Source organism: Microtus oregoni, unplaced genomic scaffold (assembly GCF_018167655.1).
Source record: "Microtus oregoni isolate MIOR12 unplaced genomic scaffold, Mior012 000027F_ref0000203, whole genome shotgun sequence".
Taxonomy (NCBI): Eukaryota; Metazoa; Chordata; class Mammalia; order Rodentia; family Cricetidae; genus Microtus; species Microtus oregoni.
The window spans coordinates 33,965,079-33,986,692 of record NW_024543086.1 but is presented as its reverse complement, the minus strand read 5'-3'; the positions used below and the strand labels follow the sequence as shown (position 1 = coordinate 33,986,692).

General features: G+C 49.6%; 1 protein-coding gene across 2 annotated transcripts in view; it reads right to left on the bottom strand.

Annotated features, from left to right (window-relative positions):
* Positions 1–21,614, bottom strand: part of Clpb (caseinolytic mitochondrial matrix peptidase chaperone subunit B) — a 123,296-nt gene that overhangs the window by 4,774 nt on the left and 96,908 nt on the right. For both annotated transcript variants that reach the window (XM_041676408.1, XM_041676409.1), the window contains 5 exons: positions 17,151–17,265; positions 8,446–8,523; positions 7,291–7,346; positions 3,057–3,101; positions 2,431–2,592 (listed from right to left, as the gene is read on the bottom strand). In XM_041676408.1, coding sequence (XP_041532342.1) covers positions 2,431–2,592; positions 3,057–3,101; positions 7,291–7,346; positions 8,446–8,523; positions 17,151–17,265 — 456 coding nt within the window. The remainder of the gene's footprint in view (positions 1–2,430; positions 2,593–3,056; positions 3,102–7,290; positions 7,347–8,445; positions 8,524–17,150; positions 17,266–21,614) is intronic.

Here is a 21,614-nt window from a genome sequence, read left to right as displayed (position 1 = left end):
ACAACACCTCATGAATAAAGACAAGAGCTACACTCTGGGGACTGCCTATCACTGGGGTGAGTCCTGATTCCCTCCCTGAACCTTCTCTGACTCGTACTAAGCTCACAATTTAATCCCTCACTGTTCCTGTGCCACAGAACCCTGCTGAGATGGACATGGCCTCCATTGAGGCCTCTGTTAGCCTCTGTGCTGAAGGAATCATGAATTGTAGCTTTTGGCCAGAGTGTCCCTAAATTCTGGAGTAGCTATGGGTGGTTCATATGCATCACATTCTTAACCACAGCGACTCCCCAGGTGTCCCCTTCCTACACGTGAGAGTCTCCATCTGTTGCTTGGTCCCCAGGCGTCCCCTTCCTGCACGTCAGGGTCTCTATCTGTTGCTTGGTCTGCAGATTTTCTTGCTTCAGGTCATGGCCTGGTGCTGGCCAGAAATCGGCTCATGTGGGCACCACTCTCTCCCCACAGGCAAATGTCTAGAGCTTTCTACATCCCATGGAAGCTTCTTTAGGCCAGGTGCTGTAGGTACAGATGGATTCTTTAGCACTTGTGCACACATGCCAAGGATGGAACCAGGATCTGCAGAATGTCGGGCAAGTCTGAGGCTCCTTCTAGCTGTGTGTCCTTGGCTACCTCATCTGTGCTCTCCACCTGACGGCACTGTGGCACTGTGGCGAGCTGCAGACCCCTGAGGCTTTGGGGTGTCAGCTTTCTCCTTTCAGCCCTTCTCCTCATAAGCACATGGTCGTATACATATTTAATCCTAGTACTTGGGGGGGCAAAGACAGGTGGGCCTGGGTTTGAAGCCAAGTTCCAGGACAGCCAAGACTACACTGCGGAAACCCTGTCTCAAAAACCAAACTACAGTTAGCCCACAGCGTTTGCTGCCCTGGGGGCTGGTGAAGGGCTGAAGGGCACCAGCTGAAGCCCCGCCCTCAACAAGCATAGCAGCTCCAACTGAGGGCATCACAAACTAGACTGGGCTCTGTGCTAGAGCTTCCTAATAGGCCTTTAGTGGAGCCCTGTGGCAGGACAGGGGCAGACTGGCCTTCCCATCTGGCCAGAGTGTTTGCCTTTCCCCCAGGTGTGCTGTCGTCTTCCCAGCCAGCTGTCCTGCAGAGGACGAAGGGCCAGTCACCCGAATGTACTCGGGCCTGTTGGTGGAAGGCAGTTGCAGCTGGTAGGGAGGGACATTTGGATCCTGTGACTTGGTGCCTAAATTGTTAATTGCTCTTGGAGAGTCTCTCCCTTTGCCTCATGGGGCACGGGAAGCAAAGCTGGAGGGGACCAAAGACCAAAGTGACCCCATCTGCACACGATGCCAGCTAGTACAGCTCTTAGCATCTCCTGGTAGGGCAGGGACCCTGAAATGGGTAGAGCCTGCCCTCTCAAGGAGACAGGCACAGGGTCACATGTATCCACAGAGCACCCCGTTTTCACAGAAGCTCTGTCGCTGTGCACTCACCATCTATACCTTCTCTGAACTTTGGTATTTTTGCCTGTAAAAAAATCAGCTAATTTCTTCCTAGCTGTCACAGTAACCAGCAAAGCTGTCTGTAAATCTTTACTAGAGGTACACATCAAATGCACCAAGAAAAGCAAGTTCTTGTTGGGCAGTGGTGGCGCACACCTTTAATCCCAGGAGGCAGAGGCAAAGGCAGGCTAATCTCTGTGAGTTCAAGGTCAGTCTGGTCCTTGGGAGCAAGTTCCAGGACAGGCTCCAAAGCTACAGAGAAACCCTGTTTCAAAAAAAAAAAAAAAAAAAAAAAAAAAAGGAGCAAGTTCTTATTTCTAGCTCACCCTAACTAGTGGAAGGACTGCCCAGTCTGTAAGGAGATGGGCCCTATGAACACCAGTCACACAATTTCATTACAAATAACGTGGCTGTCATTTTAAAAAAACTAGTGCAGACCCAGAAAACTGGCTCAGCAGTTAAGAGCACTGGCTACTTGTCCAAAGGACCCACGTTTGATTCCCAGAACCCACATAGTAGTACTATTTGTAACTTCTGATGCCCTCTTCTGGCCTCTGTGGGCAACACACACACGCATGCACGCACACACGCACGCACGCAATACTGCAACCTCCAACCTCCTTGTTTGTCACTGAAATCTAGAGATGAGCAGTGTCAGTTATAAAGTCAGTCAGGAGCAGGGCTAGACCTAAACTTCTTGTCTCCCTCACCCCTACCCCATGGCACCTCTGGAAGGCAGCTTGGGAGCCATGAAATCTGGTTGGTGTCCTTTCAAGTGCCTCACTTGGGCCTGCCCCGAGAGGGGATGGAGTCACACTGCCAAGTAACTAAGTATACATGGGAGGAGAGAGCAGTAAAGAGAAGATCAACCAGTCAGGCTCTGGGCCTAGGCTCCTGCTGCCTGCAACCCCCATTAATGCTGTGTCCCTACTCTTCACCTTGGCCTAGTCTGCTCTTACCTCATCAAACAGCTGCAGCATAATGGTGAGCACATCTGGATGGGCCTTGTCCACTTCATCGAAGAGGACAACTGCATTGGGGCACTGTTTCAGCTTCTTGGTCAGTTGGCCACCCTCTTCATGTCCGATGTAGCCTGGTGGAGAGCCAATAAACTTGGCTACCTGGTATAGGGCAAAAACATATTAGGAAGGTCTCTCTCTGTCTCTTTCTCTCTTTGATAGGGCTTTTCTCTATAGCCTTGGATGTCCCAGAACTTGCTCTACAGACCAGACTCTGAAGACCTAACTCGAAATCAGAGATCGGCCTGCCTCTGCCTCCTGAGTGCTGGGATTAAAGGTGTGCGCCACCACCGTCTGGCTTCTTTTTGTGTTCTTAGCCTACAATGTGTTCCCAATGTGAGAAGATGGCTGCATGCAGTATTAACAGGGCCAGTTTCCTTCAGAACAAATGTGGTGTAGAAGACATCACTGACTCCATTGCGCATGTAACCCCCATGCCCCAGGACAGATCCTAGGGCTGCTGATTTTACTGGAAGCCAAAGGCTCGACTGACAAGTCAAACAAAACACAAAAGTAGCCATGACAACAGGCCCTCTTAGCCACACTTCCCTGAGACTTTGTCTCACCTCATGTCGCTCCTGGAACTCAGACATGTCGAGTCGGATGAAGCCCTGCATGGAAAAAAGCAGGAGGTCTGTCAATGTGAGACAGGCGGCAGGGGAAGGACCCAGGCCAGAGCCCTCAACTATCCTAGGCCTTTAGGCCACAGTAGCTTGAGATGTCTGCCATCCCAAGTGCACTTTCTGTTTTTACTCACTCTCCCTCCTGACACCTTCATTTTCTACCTTAGCAAGGCAGCTCACATCTCTGCCTTCTGAAATATGGTTCACCGTGTCCTTCCCTCAGGCAGCTTCTACTGGTCTCCCCTCCCACATTCTCAGAGGGTGTTCCACACGCACTCAGAACTGATGCTCTCATCTCTGAGGAGCAGCTGAGCGGAGCCAGCAGCACCAGCGAAGATGAAGGACAGGGCTCCATAGCTCCTGGACTTTGCAAGGCTGTGGGACAGCTATTGTTTCCATTCTTCCCCCTTAGGTATCTATTATGACCCTGCAGGTCTCTTCTCTCCACCATGGGCAGGTGGCTCAGAAAGTAGCCCTTTAGGGAGAAGGCCACAGTTAGTGCCAGGAAAGAGATGCTAGGGCATGTGACCTGGCAGAGGTAGAGAAGCCCTTCCTTGTTACGGGCACCTGGCTACTGAAAACTTCTGCTCTGCTCTCCTTCCCGAACTCTTATAGAATGTACAGTACTGCTGCTCCCAGGAGCTGAGGGCACATGGCAGCAGGACACTCAGGAGACGGCATGCACAGCTGTATTCTGGCCAGGCACTCAGCAAAGTGGTCTGAGTTATCTGTCCTGTCACTGTACAGAGGTACAGGCTGGAGGGAGGTGCTTAGACCCAGCGCTGTCACTGACTGTGGTTTTAGCCCTCCAGCCAGTCTCTCCTGGGCAACACTAGGCTCTTGACTCCTCTCCTCGAGTCAGCTGGGGCCTACGAAGGAAAGGTCTTAGAAAGACTATTATTAAGGCTATGTGGGGTGGGGACTGCTCTCAGTTCATAGGGCATGAGCAACATTTCCAAGAGCATCTCATCAGCTCATTCACAGAAGCTTCTGGAAAGGTTCAGAGTGCTGACCGCGAGAGCGAAAATCTGGAAGAGAGTCATAGACACGCTTCTGATGACAACAGCTCACATCTGTTAGGCTTGCTACCTGCCCAGCAATGTCCTGAGGAAGCTACTACTTGCCTTAGAACTATAAGCCTGTGGTAAGCAGGAAACGAAGGTCAGGCAGGCTTTGCTGTTAAATTTTTAATTATGACAAGTACTGTGCTTCATTTCCTCCTCTTCCAACCAGCTGGGTTCTCAAAAGTCTTCACTTGGAAGGCTCAGAGGTTTGTGCTCAGAAGGGCTGTCCCAGGGCCCAGAAGGTCCAGAGCAGTGGTTCTCAGAAGTCTTCACTTGGAAGGCTCAGAGGTTTGTGCTCACAAGGGCTGTCCCAGGGTCCAGAAGGTCCAGAGCAGTGGTTCCTATGCCAAGGGCTCTCACCCCAGCTACTCCGGAGTCTATTTCAGAGTCTTGCTAAGCAGCTTGCACAAGTTTTTGGGCTTAATATTCTTGGCTAGAATCTTTCTGGTTACATGTGACACCCCCTGCCCCCGGGTTTCTCTGTGTAGCAGCTCTGGCTGTCCTGGAACTAGCTTTAAACTGGCCTTGAACTCACGGAAAAATGCCTGCCTCTGCCTCCTGAGTGCCGGAGACTAAAGGTGTGCGCCACCACTGCCTGTTTGGTGACATGTGACTTTAACCTGGTGCTGTGTACAGTGAGATAACAGCAACCAAGAGCTCATCCTACAGGTCCTGACTGCACCATTTGCCATCACTGTCTCAGTGATCTAATGGGCTATGGAGCATTACAGAACCTACCACATAGACACTGGTGAAACAGAGTCTCAGCCAATTCCACAGGGGAGGAGACCAAATACTAGTTCTTACCCTGTAACCATACAGACACTAACACTCAAAAGTCTTTTGGGCTCTAGTACCTGACCTTATGACGACATCACAGAACAAAGGTTCTTTCTCAAGGATTATTAACTCTGATGAGAGCTAACAAGGCTGTCCAGCCGGAGTGAATTAGTGCAGAAGCCGAGGGAAGGAAAGCCAACAAGCGCACAGTGGACCTGCTACCAATGTACAGCTACAGACAATGTCTTGTGAGGCGGTGAGGCACTAGCGTCTCTTCACAAACCAGTAAAACGAGGAGCAGAGAGGCAGGCCAGCGCTCAGTTCAGTTCATGAGCCACCTTGGGTGGCACAGGAACACAGCTCCTGCCTGTGATGACCCATGGGACACAGGGCTCAAACCTAATACTTTTTGCTTTATGGAGTGTCCAAGAGGTGCCAGGAACACTGGTTAGTCAGCTTACAGTCCAGGGTTCTCTTGGATTTTGAAGGCATGCTTCAAACATGAATGTTCCATGAGCAGACAATGTTTATGTAAACACATTCTGTAATGAGTTGGCCCAGGGGACTGCACAGATCAGGGGTTTTATAGAAGAATCATCTAGGATTTAGTAAGTGTTTGGGGGGGCTGTTAGGCACCTCATTTTCCTTTGTGAAACATTTCAACAGTTTAAATCCTCACCCCAGAGCAGCAGAGAATATGGTACTAAGAAAAGAGTGGAAGGCTGAACTCTGGGTTCACGCCTCTACTGCAGGGCTTCAGTTCTCTCAACTAAACAGCAGACCTAAGTCAGCACTGCGCTAAGCTCCTCACAGGGTCAGGGGAGCACACACAGCAGGAGGACACTGCTGGGGACAGCAGAAAGGTGACGCTCAACACAACCTTAGACACAGAGCTGGAGAGTTCTGCCTGAGAAAACAGCTGGAACTCCAGTCGAGGGTCCCTGGCTCTGGAGCTGGGTGCACCACAGCTCACTGTCAAACAGCAGGTGTAGGCAGGACACATAGGCATGTGCTGATGGAAGACACCATCCCACCTGGGGGACACCCTGAACGGGAGTAAACTCTGTCTCCTATTTAGATGTTCCGCCTAGTATCACCCGTATCACCGGTCTTCTACTAGGGCCCCTCCTTTCTACAGCAGCAAATCAGCAGATACTCTCCTATTTCCAGTGTGTATGAAGATATATTAAGACAGCATGGATAAAGAGATTATAATTTGTAATTAAATATTAACCTTTCTGATAGTATTAAAATTAAGCCACTCAGAATTCTTCATCCCTAATCAGGTGGTTCCTGCCCGTAACTGTATCTTTCCTAATCGTCTTGTAGTTTATGGCCCTTTCCAGAGTGCTAATTGTTTCAATCGCTGCCAACCTGATGAACTGTCTAAAGCTGCTGTTTCGGTTGGAGAACATCAGCATGCCACACACTTCTAGCCTGCCTGTCCAGCTAGTGGGTCTGCCAGAGGCGAAGGTTTACATTTTTCTGCTAGCTGATCCACAGGAGACGCCCACAGAGCCTGGCTCCAAGGATCCTCAGAGAGGTGGCAAGGGAGCAGGGGCCACAAGGGATAGAAGTTCAGGACTTGACTGCTGGGCTACATGGCTGGAAAGGGCCTAAGCAACCCTTCTTTGCATGTGGAGGGTGGGGAAGTGGGGAGATGTTCATGAAACCAGGCAAGCGCACTGAAGTCTTGGGCAACCTCTTGGAAAAGGGAAACTTAGACTCAATGTTGGGAAGATATTTAGCTTTCATTGAGTATTTTGTACTGTCAGCAAGGACTGATTTTTCAAAAGCACCCCTGTCACCCAAGGCCTTTAAAAGCCAGGTGTGGATAAATGGGGCTGGGAACGGCTCTTTGCTGGGGAGAGCCCATGGCTCTGGGCTACAAGAAGGAGCAGAGCGGCAGTCCCAGTTGAGGGCACAGGCTAGAGAGAGACGCGGCAGACACCACACGATCCCTACTTGTTTTCTCCAGTGCCTCCCGAGGTTCCTGTAGCACAGCCCTACCTGACTAACACTGAGCTAGCCTGAGCTCCTGCAGACAGGGCCTCAATATAATACACACTGTTAGCTTGGTATGGGCCGGGTGCTCAGCTATGTGTGGATGAAATCTCATCTATTTTTCCCAAGAGTCCTAACTCAGGCCGGCTAAGGATGGCTATTTTCATTCCACAGCTGCAGAAACTGCGGCATGAAGAGATGATTCCTGGAGCCAGTCCCGGCTACAACCGAGGCCTGTTTCTGGGGCCAGGGCCATCTCTTCAGGACAACAGTCATGAACAGCAAGGTTTCCCTGGCTTGTTGACTAGACCTTGGTCTTAATTCCTTACCTTTTTGGCATCTTTGTGCATATACTTGGCAGTCTGCTTGGCCAGTTCGGTTTTCCCTAGGAATAAGGGGATGAGGTGGATCAGGCCCAGGCAACGGTCTTCGGCATCAAAGAACACTAGGGCCAGGAGTGGTGGCTCATATCTTTGATCCCAGCACTCAGGAGGCAGAGGCAGAGGATCTACATAGTGAGCTCCAGGACAGTAAGGACTATGTAGAGAGACCCTGTCTTAAAAAGTTAAAAAGAACACTAGAAATACATGGACCCTGACAAGTACTCCTACGGATAGGGAGCTGAGATTCAGAAGCTCTCCCAAAATTGGTTACCCAGAAAATCAATGGCGAAGTTGGGACCACAACGAAAGTCTGGACTGTCTCCCAAGGGCTTTTCTCTGTAGCAGCACTCTCAGAGTGGGGACAGGCAGGAAGACTCATAAGCCACTCATCCTCTGGAGCTCAGCACAAACCGCATCTCTTCTTGGGTGCCCTGCTTATGGCCTCTTGCTCTGCATCTCTTGCACACACTCAGGATCCAGCCACTCAGCTAGATCCTGAAACCTCGAGCCAAGAAATGGCTGAGGAGGATAGAGTACTTCCCATGAGCTCCACAGATGATCTTGTGGCAAAGTGGTATCTTGGAAGGGCCATCTAGAATGATTGTAAAGCCACTCTGTGGGTACATCGGGCTTCACGATCAGGGTTATCAACTTTTTGGGATCCGAGGAGAGTCAGATCCATGAAGTTGCTGGGAGGGGAAGAGGTTGTGGTTAGACCACAAGACAGGTGGAGGAAAGGCAGAGAATTATCTCGGAGGGTATAGTCCAGTTGACTACTAGAACAGTTTTCTTGAGCCCCCCAAAGGTAAGCTGCCCCAAGTACAGATCATTTGCTAGGCAATTAAGGTGGTTCAGTTGTCCCCAAAGGGAGCCCTGGGGATGCACAGTACGTGGGCCAGGGATAACAGGACCCAGGTGCACCAAGTAAATTCACCCTTGAACCACGACAGGGGAAAGAGTAGAAATTCCAGCTCTTGGTAAATGGAACATGATTAAGAAGCCTAGGTCTTCTTTTCTTGGTAGCTCTGTAGTCTGGGCAGCTGTTTCTGGAGCTTCTCCAGCTCTTCTGCCCCAGTGGCTAGCCGATCTGCCTGCGATTACCTATTCCAGATGATCCCAAGAAGAGGAAGACCAGAGGGTGCTCCTCATCGTACCAGCCATTCTCCTTCCTCCGGATCGCTACGGCCAAACACACAACATGGGATGGGGAGGGAGACAGATAAATCAATGACACAAAAGGCAGGATAATTATCACTAAGTATACAATATGTTTTACTGCTCTGTGCCCACTCAAAGTCCTCACTACCATTAGTGCTGCCTAATCTGATTAGCTGGCAAGGTCCCTAGAGACACCTAATCAGGTTAGCATGGATTTGGAAAGCTGCCCAGAGCAGATTTCGGATAAAGTTTTCCAGGATGAGCACTCAGCGTTGCTAGGGAAACGGAGAGGCGGGTGGATGGTGAATGGAGGTGAAGGGGGTGGGGGACTGATGAAGGAGAATCTGAGAGGAATGTTAACTCTCGCTGGTCACCCCTCTATCACTTGGGGAAGTAGAGGGAAGATTTTATGGTGATGCCTCTAGGGGCCCAGGGAGGTGCAAGATTTGGGCTGTTTCCCATTTGGGGAAACCAATGTCTGCTCTGCTGTGATTTAAGAAATGGAAACAGCTAAAAGCATTTCTGGGGCCAATCAAGGGTAGTGTAGAGCTTGGGGTCCATCTCCGCTAACTCTGGAAGGCTGGGGGTGAGGAGTGGGGCAGATCTGCACTAAGTTCTTGAGGCTCTGCTTCAAGGGCTATGCATGAAAGTAAAGAAGCTGAGTCTCAGTACGGAGTGGGAGAAACAGGCTTCAGGTGGGACAAGGCAGGACCGTAATAAGAGTATTCTATTGAACACTAGGTACAACTGGAAACTTGTATTTATTCAAAACCCACAAAACACTGAAGGAAAAGTATTTTTAACTCCATTATCTGGAACAGGAAACAGAAAGATGGCTAAAGAGACTTGTTTAAGTCACACAAGAGTTTCTTCTTTCCCAAAACTTGTCTTTATTAAAAAAAAAAAATCCCAATACAGCTGCTGTAAGAAGCGAGATCGAATTTGGGTTGCACTAACAGAGACACTGATGTTAGGAGCAGGAAGAGGACACAAGAGGACAGAGCACTGTGCACCATCAGGGTCTGTCTGCAGATGGAACCGTGTGTCTGCTCTGGTCCCCAGAGTGTCGGGAAAATAAGAAAAGGACATATGTCAGAGCACAAGGCCTGGAAACTTACTCAGTGGAGAAGTCAACAGGCCTAGGGATGTGCCTGCCCATCTCGAGGAGTCAAGCTCCCCGAGTGTTATGCAGTTGAGTCTCAAAGCAGCTGCAGAAATGATGACAGATCTCGGGGGCTGACGGGATCTGCAGAGGTGGCTGGCACAAAGTGAGGAGGGCAGAGGATGATGACATGAACACAAGGGATGGGTAGGAGCCGACCGAGTCTGGACAACCTGTCTAAGGCTTTCAGGCCTGTGCTTGTCATCTTCCTCACCTTCCAGCAACAGATGGAAGCCGTGCAAACCCATGGAATCCAGACTAGCCACCTGTGCTGCCAGGAGTTGCTCCTGGAGAAGGGGCTGGGGAAACGGCCTGATTGCTCCCCTGGGCTGGCATCTGGATCTGCTCTAACTGGCTGCTTGGGACTGTCTGAAAGGCTGGTCAGAAATACTCAGAGACCTCATAGGCCTGAACTGAGGGCTATATATATATATATATGTAAAGGCAGGGCTGAGAAAAGGTCAGCATTCTCCCAAAAGCTGGCAGAGATAAGAATCTGTATTGAGAACAGAGGAAGCCCGGAGCAGGGTTAGGCTTTGTATGTCTGGGGAGGCAGAAGGACCCAGCATCACTCAGACAGGTGGTATGACCCCCTCAGGCAGGGTATCACATTTGTGAGGTTCTGCTCTTGGCTGTTCTTTTGGGGTAGCGTCCTAGCCCATTGCTGGGCTGTGCAGCACAAGAAAAAAAAAAAACTCACCATGGAGAATGTGGAATTGAATTACGCCCAGGGCCATCTTTCCCCTCCTCCCTAATAATGCACCTGGGGGAGAGCTCTTTATAATGCCAGGCAGACTCCACTGCACAGCTGTCCCTGGTCAATTCTGCCAGACCCAGGGCATGAGTTTGGGGTGGGCCTGCTCTGGGGTCCCTGTGAAACAGGCGAAATGCCAACCATTAAACAATTATAACTCTGGATATTTCTAATAATATCTGAAGAGAAAAACGGCGAAGCAGATGGAGTCCGACAGAATGAAAAATGAAGGCGGCCAGGAAAAACTGGAAAAGGCGAGAGCCCCAGGGTGTGTGTGGCTGGTTGGGTGGCTAAGGTCTAACTAAGGCTGGGGAGCCTGGAAGAGTCCTGCAACGAGGCCAGATGGAAACATCCATGTGGCCATGGTGCTGATGCTCTTTCTGTGGCTCAGCAAATGTGCAACTTACTTGGCTAGAGCTTTATAACTTATAAAAAAACCCCTGTATCAGTAATGTCACATTTCCTCACTGTGATTATATGGGGCGAGATGGGCAGGGAAGGTGATTCCTGTTTTATAGATAAGAATATATAAACACACACACACACACACACACACACACACACACACACACACACCCCTTAGGAAACCTGCTCAGGTTCATAGGAACATAATCAGAAGAGCATACACTGTGTTAGGAGCACAGCAAAGGAAGTCAGTTCTCCTAGCCCTGACTCACTCTCAAAGTGTTCTCTCTGTAGTCCTCCAATCTGCACACTCAGCCATTCAGGACACTGTCCCCCGGTCCTGTCTTTCCCACTGTTGGCTCTCTCCATAGTGCCAGGGGTGGGGGCAACTCATAAGCTCCTCCCTAATGCCCCCTTAAAAGCCCCAACTCTGCAAGTTCCAACCATGTGCTTCCGCTCTTACAGGCCATGCCAGTGCACATCTGCTTGTGTCTGTCCCTTCTAGATGTCTTTTCCTGGCTAGGGCTTTTATTGTGAGGCCACTGAAGGATGCATCTGTACCAAGTCTTCAGGTATGTATTCATTTACAGGGTGGCGTGGTAGAGATGATGAGTTAGGAGGAGCTAGCCTGGAGTCTTGTGCCTGACTCAGTAAAACACCCATTCCTTTACAGTTCCCATTTCTTCACTTCTACAGTGAAAACAGACTCATATACTGTCAGCTCTGCATGAAGAAGTGACCCAGTGGTCAGGAGAGCGGAAGAAAGGCTGCAGAGACCAGGGTGAAAGTAACAGGGCTGCAGTGGGAGCAATGGTGGCAGTCAGGGTCGGCATTTTAAATTTTTCTATTTTTTATTTCCTTTCTTATTTTTTATTTATTTATGTTTTTTGAGACAAGAGTTTCTCTGTATAGCCCTGGCTGTCTTGGAACTTGCTCTGTAGACCAGGCTTCAAACTCAAAGAGATCCACCTGCCTCTGCCTCCCAAGTGCTAGAATTAAAAGTGGGAGCCACCACGAACTGCCGTGGTGTCAGCATCTTCTTTGAGACAGGATTTCTCCGTGTAGCCCTAGCTGTCCTACAATTCGCTTTGTAGACCAGGCGAGCTTTGAACTCCTGAGTGCTGGGATTAAAGGCATGTGCCACTATGCCCAGCTAGTGTCAGCATTTTTAAATATCCTTCAACAGTATAAGAATCTCAAGACGTATGTACTGTCTCTGCCTCATACAGGAGGAAATTAAAACCAGACATGGGAAAACAATGTAAGGTGTTTTCTTCTGCTAACTGCCCTCGTATCTGGAGGAGAAAATGCCCCCACCTCAATTTGTTCTGGGGAGGTCAGTGCTAGACACTTTGATTCCTTGGGATTATTGCAACTAAGCCCTCATCGGTTTGATGGCTTAATGTTTGTTGACTAAATTAATTCTTGGTATTTCTGGGACTGTAAAAAGGAAGGCCGAGTCTCCAATTCCCATTTTATAGAGAACAGTGTGGCTGGGAGAGACTCAGTTCTGCTGGTGGTTTCTGCCACCCTGGAGAAAGGTTTCTGGTCTCTTTTTGAGCTCTTGAGGAGTCCTATGCATCCTTTCTGCAAACAAGCTTTACCATTCACTTGGCACACACTGCTGAAGGAAGCACTGTCATGAAGACTGAGGGTTCTGGATGGGACGGTGTGCCGGGAGTATGGTGGAGCACCTGTGACCGGATGGGACGGTGTGCCGGGAGTATGGCGGAGCATCCATGACTGGATGGCATTCATACTTGAGCATGAGGTAGAATAGGACATTCTAAGAAGGCTCTGATGTGTGAAAAAGCAAAGAGAAGAAAGAGCTGCCTCCTCTCAGCCCAGGATTCTGCTTCCATTCAACTGAAGGTTCTGGGGCAACCTGGCTAGCTGACTCATATTTCCTGATAATTCTTTTTATTTTTAAATTTATTTATTTTTTTGAGACAGGGTTTCTCTGTGTATCTCTGGCTGTCCTGGAACTCACTCTGTAGACCAGGCTGGCCTTTAACTCATAGAGATCAGCCTGCCCCTGCCCCCTTGAGTGCTGGGATTAAAGGCATGCGGTACTATCGCTTGGCTTAAATTTATTTTTATTTATGTGTGTATGCCATGTAGGCAAGTAGCTGAAGGCCAGAAGAGGGTGTCAGACCCCTGAAGTTGGAATTACAGGCAGTTGTGAGCCACCCAATGTGGATACTGAGAACTGAACTCAGGTCCTCTGTAAGAGCAGCCAGTGATCTTAACTGGCGAGTCATTTCTCCAGCCCCTCTGGATAAGTTCTTAGGTCTCATGTGAGAGGATTTCCAAAGTAACCGAGAACACAGCTGTTCCTTGCTGTGGCATCTCCTGTGGAACCAGCTCTTCAGAGATGCTCGTGGCTCAGAGTCACCCTCGTGTCTACAAGCGGTATCAACACGGGCTCTGTCTTCATTCACCTTTGTACAGCTGTGACCCAACCCCGGGAAACAGCTGACACAGGTGGTAGGTCCTGATCTCTGAGAAGGAGACAGCAAACCATCAAAGTGACGACAGCTGTTCTCAGGAAGCCCAGGGAAAGCTGAAAGGCATTGCCAGGGAAGGGTATGTGGTCAGGCCCGAGGTGCATGTGCAGATGTGCACTGCAGATGTGCTGTGGGTGCACGGAGTTGCACGTGGGAGTGCGGGGAACGCCGAGGCTCTGCTGGGACCTGGGGGAATGTCCCTATACAGACACAGTTCTGAAGCTGCCAGGTATCTGCAGGCTGACCTGCTGCCCACTCTGGAGGTCAAAGGCCAAAGAGGATCACTGTAACTAACAACCTTATGAGTGTTCCCTCCAGTATGCCTGTGAGCTGCTAGAGGGCAGGGCTGTTGCTTCTCTTCTCTCCTCAGAGTAGTTGACAGGGGCACAAAGGGCCACAGCACATAAGTGAATTTCATACACCGCTTTAGCACCTCCTTTGAGTGGGAATGGATAACACAACACGTCCTGGTCTCCTCTTACAGAGCCTGAAGTATACTGCTACCCAACGGTTAGTCACTGTGTAGGGCTGGCCCGGACCCCAGGTGGCAGAAGGTCAGAGGAGGAACTTCAGGCAGAGAGGGCAGCATGACAGACTCAGAAAGGAAAGCAAAGGCAGGGTGCTGTGGCCGGTGGGGGCTGCGGGCAGAGGCAGCGATGGAGGGGGCAGCAGCACCAGTGGTGGGTCCCCTGTGCCACATTAGGACAGTAAGGACACTCACAGGCTGCAGCACGGGAGTGCTGTTCAGATACGTGTTCTCTAAAGGTCACTCTGGTCCAGCAGGAACACCAGGGGAAGGAGAGGAGGCCACTGCATGGCCAGATCAGAGCATCACGATGTGATGGTTCACACTGTCAACTTGACAGGTTCTAGATTCACCTAGGTGACAAGCCTCTGGGCATGCCTCGGGATTTTTCTAGATTAGGTTAACTGTGGTGGTGGTGGAAGCATTTCACAGGCAGGGTCTCAGACTTAGTAACAAGGAAAGTGAACTAAGCACCAGCAATAGCTGCTTGCTCTGTTACCAACCGCCTGAAGCTCCTGTCACCATGGTTTGCCTGATATTATGGACTGTATTCTTGAACTGGCCTCGAACTCACAGAGATCCGCCTGTCTCTGTCTCCCAAGTGCTGCTATAAAAGGCATGTGCCACCACCGACCCTCTATGTTTGCTTCTTGTTAGGTATTTTATCACAGCAGTGAAATCAGTAAAAATTGTACAGGATAAGAAAGAGAGGTTAGGTCTGAGAACCATGGAGAGAAGGGAGGTGGAGCCAAGGAAATATTCTAAGAGGCTAGTGACTGGAGGCCTAGTTCTGGTATGCTCAGCAGACAGCCTTTCTGAGGAGAGCGGGGCTGGTGCTGAGCTCCCAGGAAGTCTGCCATCTTCTATCACTTGACTGGGTTCTGGAAGGAGAAGCTCACTTTCCATGCCCATGTTGTAGTCTGTGTGACCTCATGGAACTGGTGACCCTAACAGACAAGAGCAGCCTTGGGGGCCTGGTTTGCAGGACTGGTACTTTAGCTCCTCCATTTGTAAGGCAGTAACTGTGCGCCAGCCTTGCTAGAAGCCCCGCAGCTGGGGATCACACTGATAAATTCACTGTATTACTTTGCACAAATCAATATCCCAGCACTTACCAGGGGTTGATGTGACCGAAATTGGTTTCAGCCAATTCGTGAGGGTAATAAATGGCCATTTATCAAATCAATTCATTCTGTAGGACTTCTCTGGCTGCCCATTCTCATGGTACCCATGGGGTGCCAGGCTCTGTGTCCATCCAGATGGTCCTAAACACACACACGACACTAGCTTGGAGAATCCAGAAATGCCTAAATGTCCTCTACATCTGCCCACGCTCCTATGCCTGCTGGGGTTCTGAGGTGCCAGAGTCCTGGGTAAAAAGTGTCTCATGCTTGACCAGGCTTGCAGCTACAGCCGTTAGGCTGCTCACTCCTTCTTCCAGGAATCCAGAAGCTTCTAGGATCTGGTCACAGGAATGAACATGGGGTAGGACATCCTCAGAGTGGCTCTTCAGGTAGGCAGGTTCACAGTAAGTGAAATAAAGAAAGAGCACAGCCCTGTACAACATGGGCCCCAAGGGTCACCAGAGCCATAGCAGGGACAATCTATACACAGTGGGGCAAGGGGTGGGCCTTCCTGGCAGCCAGTTTACTGTTGACCTCGTGCAGAGTTCAGGACAGAGAGAGGCTTTGAGGGAATGGAGCTCTCAAGAGTACAGGACCCAACCCAAGAAAACATCTTGATGACAGGGACTGGATTGTGGGCTGGGTGGCATACAGAAAAACATGGGCTTCAAAGTCATGGGGTGTTGGTCATGGTACTTCACTAGAAAGGCAAGAAACGTGATGCCAAAGAAGCCGAAGTACACAGAGGAAAGCAGCATCCCAGGGCCCCTGTAAATGGTGCTTCTGGAAGTGTTTTAGCTTCTGAGCTTGAGGGGCTGCTGAGAAGTGAAGGTCAGAGGTCAGGAGAAAGTCGGCTGAATCACTGAGGGCAATGGTGTATTCTGTTAGGCCTTCAGGTGGGGCTCCTACCCCGTATGTGGCAGTTGGACATAGATGTGGTCACTTCTGACTTTTATAGGGGACGCCAGCGTTGGTCCCTAGCGAAAGGCTCATAAGCTTCCATGATACATGAGGATGATGGAGGTAAAAAGTTGGGCTCAATGTGTCTTGGGGTAACTGCCACCATTTTCTAATTACTCCCTAATGTGTCCCCAGAATGTCCCAAAGAGGGCAGCCTGGATTCCTACCTGATGGCTCCTTTCTTAGTGGGCAGAACGCAGTGAGTCCTGGACAGACCCTGGGATGGAATGGGAGGATATGCCTAGAGGGGCCAGTTAGCAGGACTGGCATAGACAGTTTAGGATAGAGGGTGTTACACTCTGGTTCAGTGGCAGATCATAAAAACCAGATTCTGATTTCATAGGTGTAAACCAAGGCCTGAAACTGTGGTAGCTGGTGCAGATTCTCCTTGGAGAATCACTTGTATTCAGGGGGGACCTCACCGCCTCCAATTAGTCTGGTACAAGCAACTGCTTCCCTCTTCTCCTGCCTCAAGTCACCCTGAAACAGGCACGGGTACACCTAGTGTACCTCAGCAGCACCTAGTGTACACATCTGCTGAGAGAGAGCTGTGCTTGGCAGGGGCCCTTAGGATGGGAATGAGCCCGTTAGCAGTGGGGAAGAAGGCATTTCTTGAGATCTGGCCATGCGGCTGCTGGCAAACCATTCTCAAAGTCTGGGACTGAGTTCTGGGCTGGCTGGTGTATAGAAACTGAAGTCTGGGACTGAGTTCTGGGCTGGCTGGCGTATAGAAACTGAAGTCTGGGACTGAGTTCTGGGCTGGCTGGCGTATAGAAACTGAAGTCTGGGACTGAGTTCTGGGCTGGCTGGCGTATAGAAACTGAAGTCTGGTCCTAGCCCAGCTACCACCCCTCTGAGTCTCGGATGTTCCACCTTAAAAGTAGAAGGTACGCTAATGGATCAGATGATGACAAGAGTTTGATTCCAAGCCCAGGAAAGCATCCTCGAGCAAATTTCTTAGATGCCGCACCATGTTCCTCTGTAAAATGGTATTTGCTGGTGTCCCTCTCATAGCATCGCTCTAAGGACTAAATGACCTAAAATATGCCAAGAGCTTAAGACAATACCTGGCATGCAGATGGCACTTCACAAATGATAACCCTGAATATAAACCACATCTCTCCGGCTTTGGGGCAGCCAGGCACCTCTGTGGTGGAGCACAAGCTGCCCCGACTCCCCCCCCAGACCCCCCCCAGTGCCGAGGACTCACCAGCACCCACGGTGGCAATGGCACTCTCCTGGCCGATGATGTGCTCCTTCAGCCGCTGTTCTAGTGGGAAGCGGCGCCGCTCTTCTGCCTCACGCTTCCTCTGCTTCTCCATGTACTGGGGAGAAAAAGCAAATGGTTCAGGGAGGCTGGCTTCAGCGCACAGGGGAAAACTAAAGAGGTTGGGGCTCCAGGGGTCCTGCTCTGGCTCATGGCCACTGAAGGCTGGTCAGATGATCCCTAGCCCACGGTTCAGGAGTGGCAGGGTCTACCCACAAATACTCCCTGGGAAGAGCCACTCTCCTCATGGTTTGACGGGGATAACAGCTTTCATCCATGCCTGTACTTTTCACTGAAAGTGCTACTGAAGTTTCTGAATGTCTGCAAGCCTATCCTGACTCCACAGAGTGCTTCCTAACACAGGTTCCAGCTGTTTCTGAATGTCTGTAAGCCGGTTCTGACTCCACAGAGTGCTTCCTAACACAGGTTCCAGCTGTTTCTGAATGTCTGCAAGCCTATCCTGACTCCACAGAGTGCTTCCTAACACAGGTTCCAGCTGTTTCTGAATGTCTGCAAGCCTATCCTGACTCCACAGAGTGCTTCCTAACACAGGTTCCAGCTGTTTCTGAATGTCTGCAAGCCTATCCTGACTCCACAGAGTGCTTCCTAACAAACACAGGTTCCAGCTGTTTCTGAATGTCTGCAAGCCTATCCTGAGTCCACAGAGTGCTTCCTAACACAGGTTCCAGCTGTTTCTGAATGTCTGTAAGCCGGTTCTGACTCCACAGAGTGCTTCCTAACACAGGTTCCAGCTGTTTCTGAATGTCTGTAAGCCTATCCTGACTCCACAGAGTGCTTCCTAACACAGGTTCCAGCTGTTTCTGAATGTCTGCAAGCCTATCCTGACTCCACAGAGTGCTTCCTAACACAGGTTCCAGCTGTTTCTGAATGTCTGTAAGCCTGTCCTGACTCCAGAGTGCTTCCTAACAAACACAGTTTCCAGCTGTTTCTGAATGTCTGTAAGCCTATCCTGACTCCACAGAGTGCTTCCTAACACAGGTTCCAGCTGTTTCTGACACGGACTCTGACCTAGCAGCAGCAAGTGGCGAGCATAAACATTAATGTAAGGGTAGATACAACAGGAGAATTAACAGCTAGATGGGACGGTGCAGACGTTCAGGAAAGGGGAAGATACGTAAATATGGACTGCTTGGGTGGGGGCTTTCAGGGACACAGTGCACTAGAAAAGGCTGGAGGACCGGTAACCAGGCAGAGGGTGCTGAGGGTGTGGGGCAGATCCTAAACTGAGAAGGAAATGCCAGGTCTTAAGCGGCCCTGATAATGTGGGCATCTTTCCTGGGAGAGAGCTGCCTAGGTAAGGCCCCGTCACAGAAGTTGTGGCTGCAAATGTTCTTGCGGGCAGAGTGGATGAAAAATACCTGCTGCTTGGGTAGTGTTTTCCTGTTATAGTAGTGACCTTGACAGAAGTTAAAAAAAATAAATAGCAAACAATCCAATTTTGGCTGTTGCTATCAGTCTGTAACTGAAAGCTCCCATCAGTCCTCGGTTTCATATGGAGCAATAATTCGGCGCCTATCCCAGTGGAGTGACGCTTGCCGGCTGGAATCCAGAGTGTCACTGTGCAGCTCCCTCAGGCGCCACATACATCACCTGGCTCTGCCAACTCCAGCCATATATCTGCCTCTTCCTCCTCCCTGCCCACAAGCCCATTCAGCACTCAGGCCCACTGGGCTGGGTGGTGCTGGTGACAAGACAGATACACTACACTCACTGGAATCGTGTCAACGCTGGACAGACCCTGAAGGAGCCTCAAGATGAACTTGGTTTGCCAGGATGACCCGGGCACACGTACACACTGCCATGTGCCAGGCACTGCACTCAGCACGTCATCCAGTGACTGTTTAGAGTCACCTTCCGTGTGAAGGTGGGCTCCTCTTCTGGCGTACAGAATGACCAAGCTTCTCTGTAGACAGACATGAACTCCAGTGAACTCAGCCATTAAAGAGCTAGTGACCTTGCTTGAGCTACCAGAGCTGGAGAGGGTGCTCACACCCACCCTGCAGGCAGCTTAAAGAGGAAATGAGATAAACACTCAGCAGAGCCAAGCATGCAGGAAATATGGCAGTCAGAGGGACTCAGATGTCTTCGAAGTACCTACCCTATGAAACATTTGAGCATATTTTTCTCTCTCCCTTCCTTTTCCTTCCAGGAGAGGGGATTGGGTCTTGATCATGCTAAGCAAGCACCTTAACCCTGAGCTATACGCCAGTCCTGGTCTTGCATAAATACTACTTTCCTTTACTCCATCTGGTAACTAACTGCCTAATCTGTTGTCTGTTTTTTGTTTTTGGCAAGGTGTGGGGTGGGAGTGGGGATCAAGTTCAGGATTCCTTTTAATTAATTCAGTCACAGGTAGAGGACCACAGCCGGAAGGAAGAGCTGCTCTGAACTAAGTGGAAGCTGGAACCAAGTCCATTTGGGTGTCCACTATCCGGGGAGCTCAGTCTGCAGGTGCTGGCTCCACATCGTCCACTTCTGAAGATTCTTTGACAACAAGAAGCCGCTTAACTGGCCACCAGTTTTCCTTACATGGCATGGAATTCGGTCTTTGTATATTTTCCATCTATGCAGCCTCATAGAACACAAATTCCCTTTGTGCCAGGCAATGCCTAATGAGACTTTTTATTCCAGTTTGGTGAGTGAGGTATGGCCATCGTGGTTCCCCAAGTATTCTTCCTACATGATAGGGTCATGATTTTATGTTGCTTTAGAAGTTCCTTTACCCCTTTGGATGTCAGTGTGGTGATTTCTCAGAAAATTAACTTTCCTCAAGACCCAGTAATACCACTTTTGGGTATATATCCAAAGGATGCTCAATCGTGCCACAAGGACATGTGCTCAACTATGTTCATAGCAGCTTTGTTTGTCATAGCCAGAACCTGGAAACAGCCTAAATGCCCCTTGACCAAAGAATGGATAAGGAAAATGTAGTACATTTATACAAGGGAGTATTACACAACAGAAAAAAATAACGACATCTTGAATTTTGCAGGAAAATGGATGGAGCTAGAAAACACCATTTTGAGTGAGGTAACCCAGACCCAGAAAGACAATTATCACATGCACTCACTTATAAGTGGTTTTTAAACATAAAGAAAACCAGCCTACAAATCACAATCCCAGAGACCCTAGATAACAATGAGGATCCTAAGAGAGATTTACATAGATCTAATCTACATGGGAAGTAGAAAGTAGAAAAAGACAAGATCTCCTGAGTAAATTGGGAGCATGGGGACCTTGGGAGAGGGTTGAAGGGGAGGGGAGTGGCAGGGAGGGGAGCAGAGAAAAAAAAATCAATAAAAAAAGTTCCTTTAATTTCTTGGACAAAGGGCAAGAACCTCTAATTACTATGGAAGTGAACATGGGGAACGGGTATGAATGACTGGTTGGTTTCTTGGGAGCTTCCTAGATAGTCTTGGAAAAGGTGCCAATGGAATTAACTCCTGGAACACACTAGAACCTCCCAAGTGTCAAGCCTCAAACAGCTATTTATTTAGAAAAATCTCTGAAAGTCTATCAGATTTATTTGATAAAAATGTACAGGAGGGCTGGCAAGATGGCTCACTAGCTTAAAGTGTTTGCTTTGCAGATCTGACCCCTGACTTCAACCCCCAGATCCTATGTGGGGGGACAGCACAACTTCTCAAAGTTGCTCTTTGACTTCCACACACGTGCATCATGGCATACACGGATCTGCATTTATATACATGTCTCATGTACATAACACACATAATAAAAATGTGCAGTATGCTGGGGGTTATATGAGGTCACATGTTACCGCTTTGTGTTGTTTCGCCAAGGTGTAGAAGCATTTGTACTACAGTGTACTAAATCACATTTTAATCTGTGCTGCTTTACACTGCTGGGGACAGAACACTGGGCCTTGTCCATTCTAGTAGGCATGGTCACTTTTTGAAGGCATCTGTTCTGAGACCAGCCTTGTGGAAAGTTAGCCAGCTGAAAAAAAAAAAAAAAAAAGAAACAAAAACTGAAGAAGGAAAGCACTTGATTTGCACTTGTTCCGACTGGGGGAAGGAAGCAGGAGAGGGGCTCCGAGAGCTCCATGGATGCAGGCTGTTGTGTCTGGCTCTTCTGAGGGCCCGTGGAACAAGGCTACAGGGCTGAGTTCGAGGGGCTCCACTTACCTAGAAGACGAGGCAAGAAAGGGGCCAAGGGAAGCAGAGGGTGCTGAGCTGAGGAGCTGCGAAGGGGCTGCCAGGAGAGCAGCTGTGGGGAGTGACCATTCTCTTAATAAAAGCCTGCTACAATTAACTTCAGACACTCTCACCTGGAGCTGGCATCCACCAGCTTCCCATGCTGCACCTTGGCTGGATAATCACAGCCCCTGGTTTCCATCAGTCTTGATTTAATATGGCACTCCTCCTG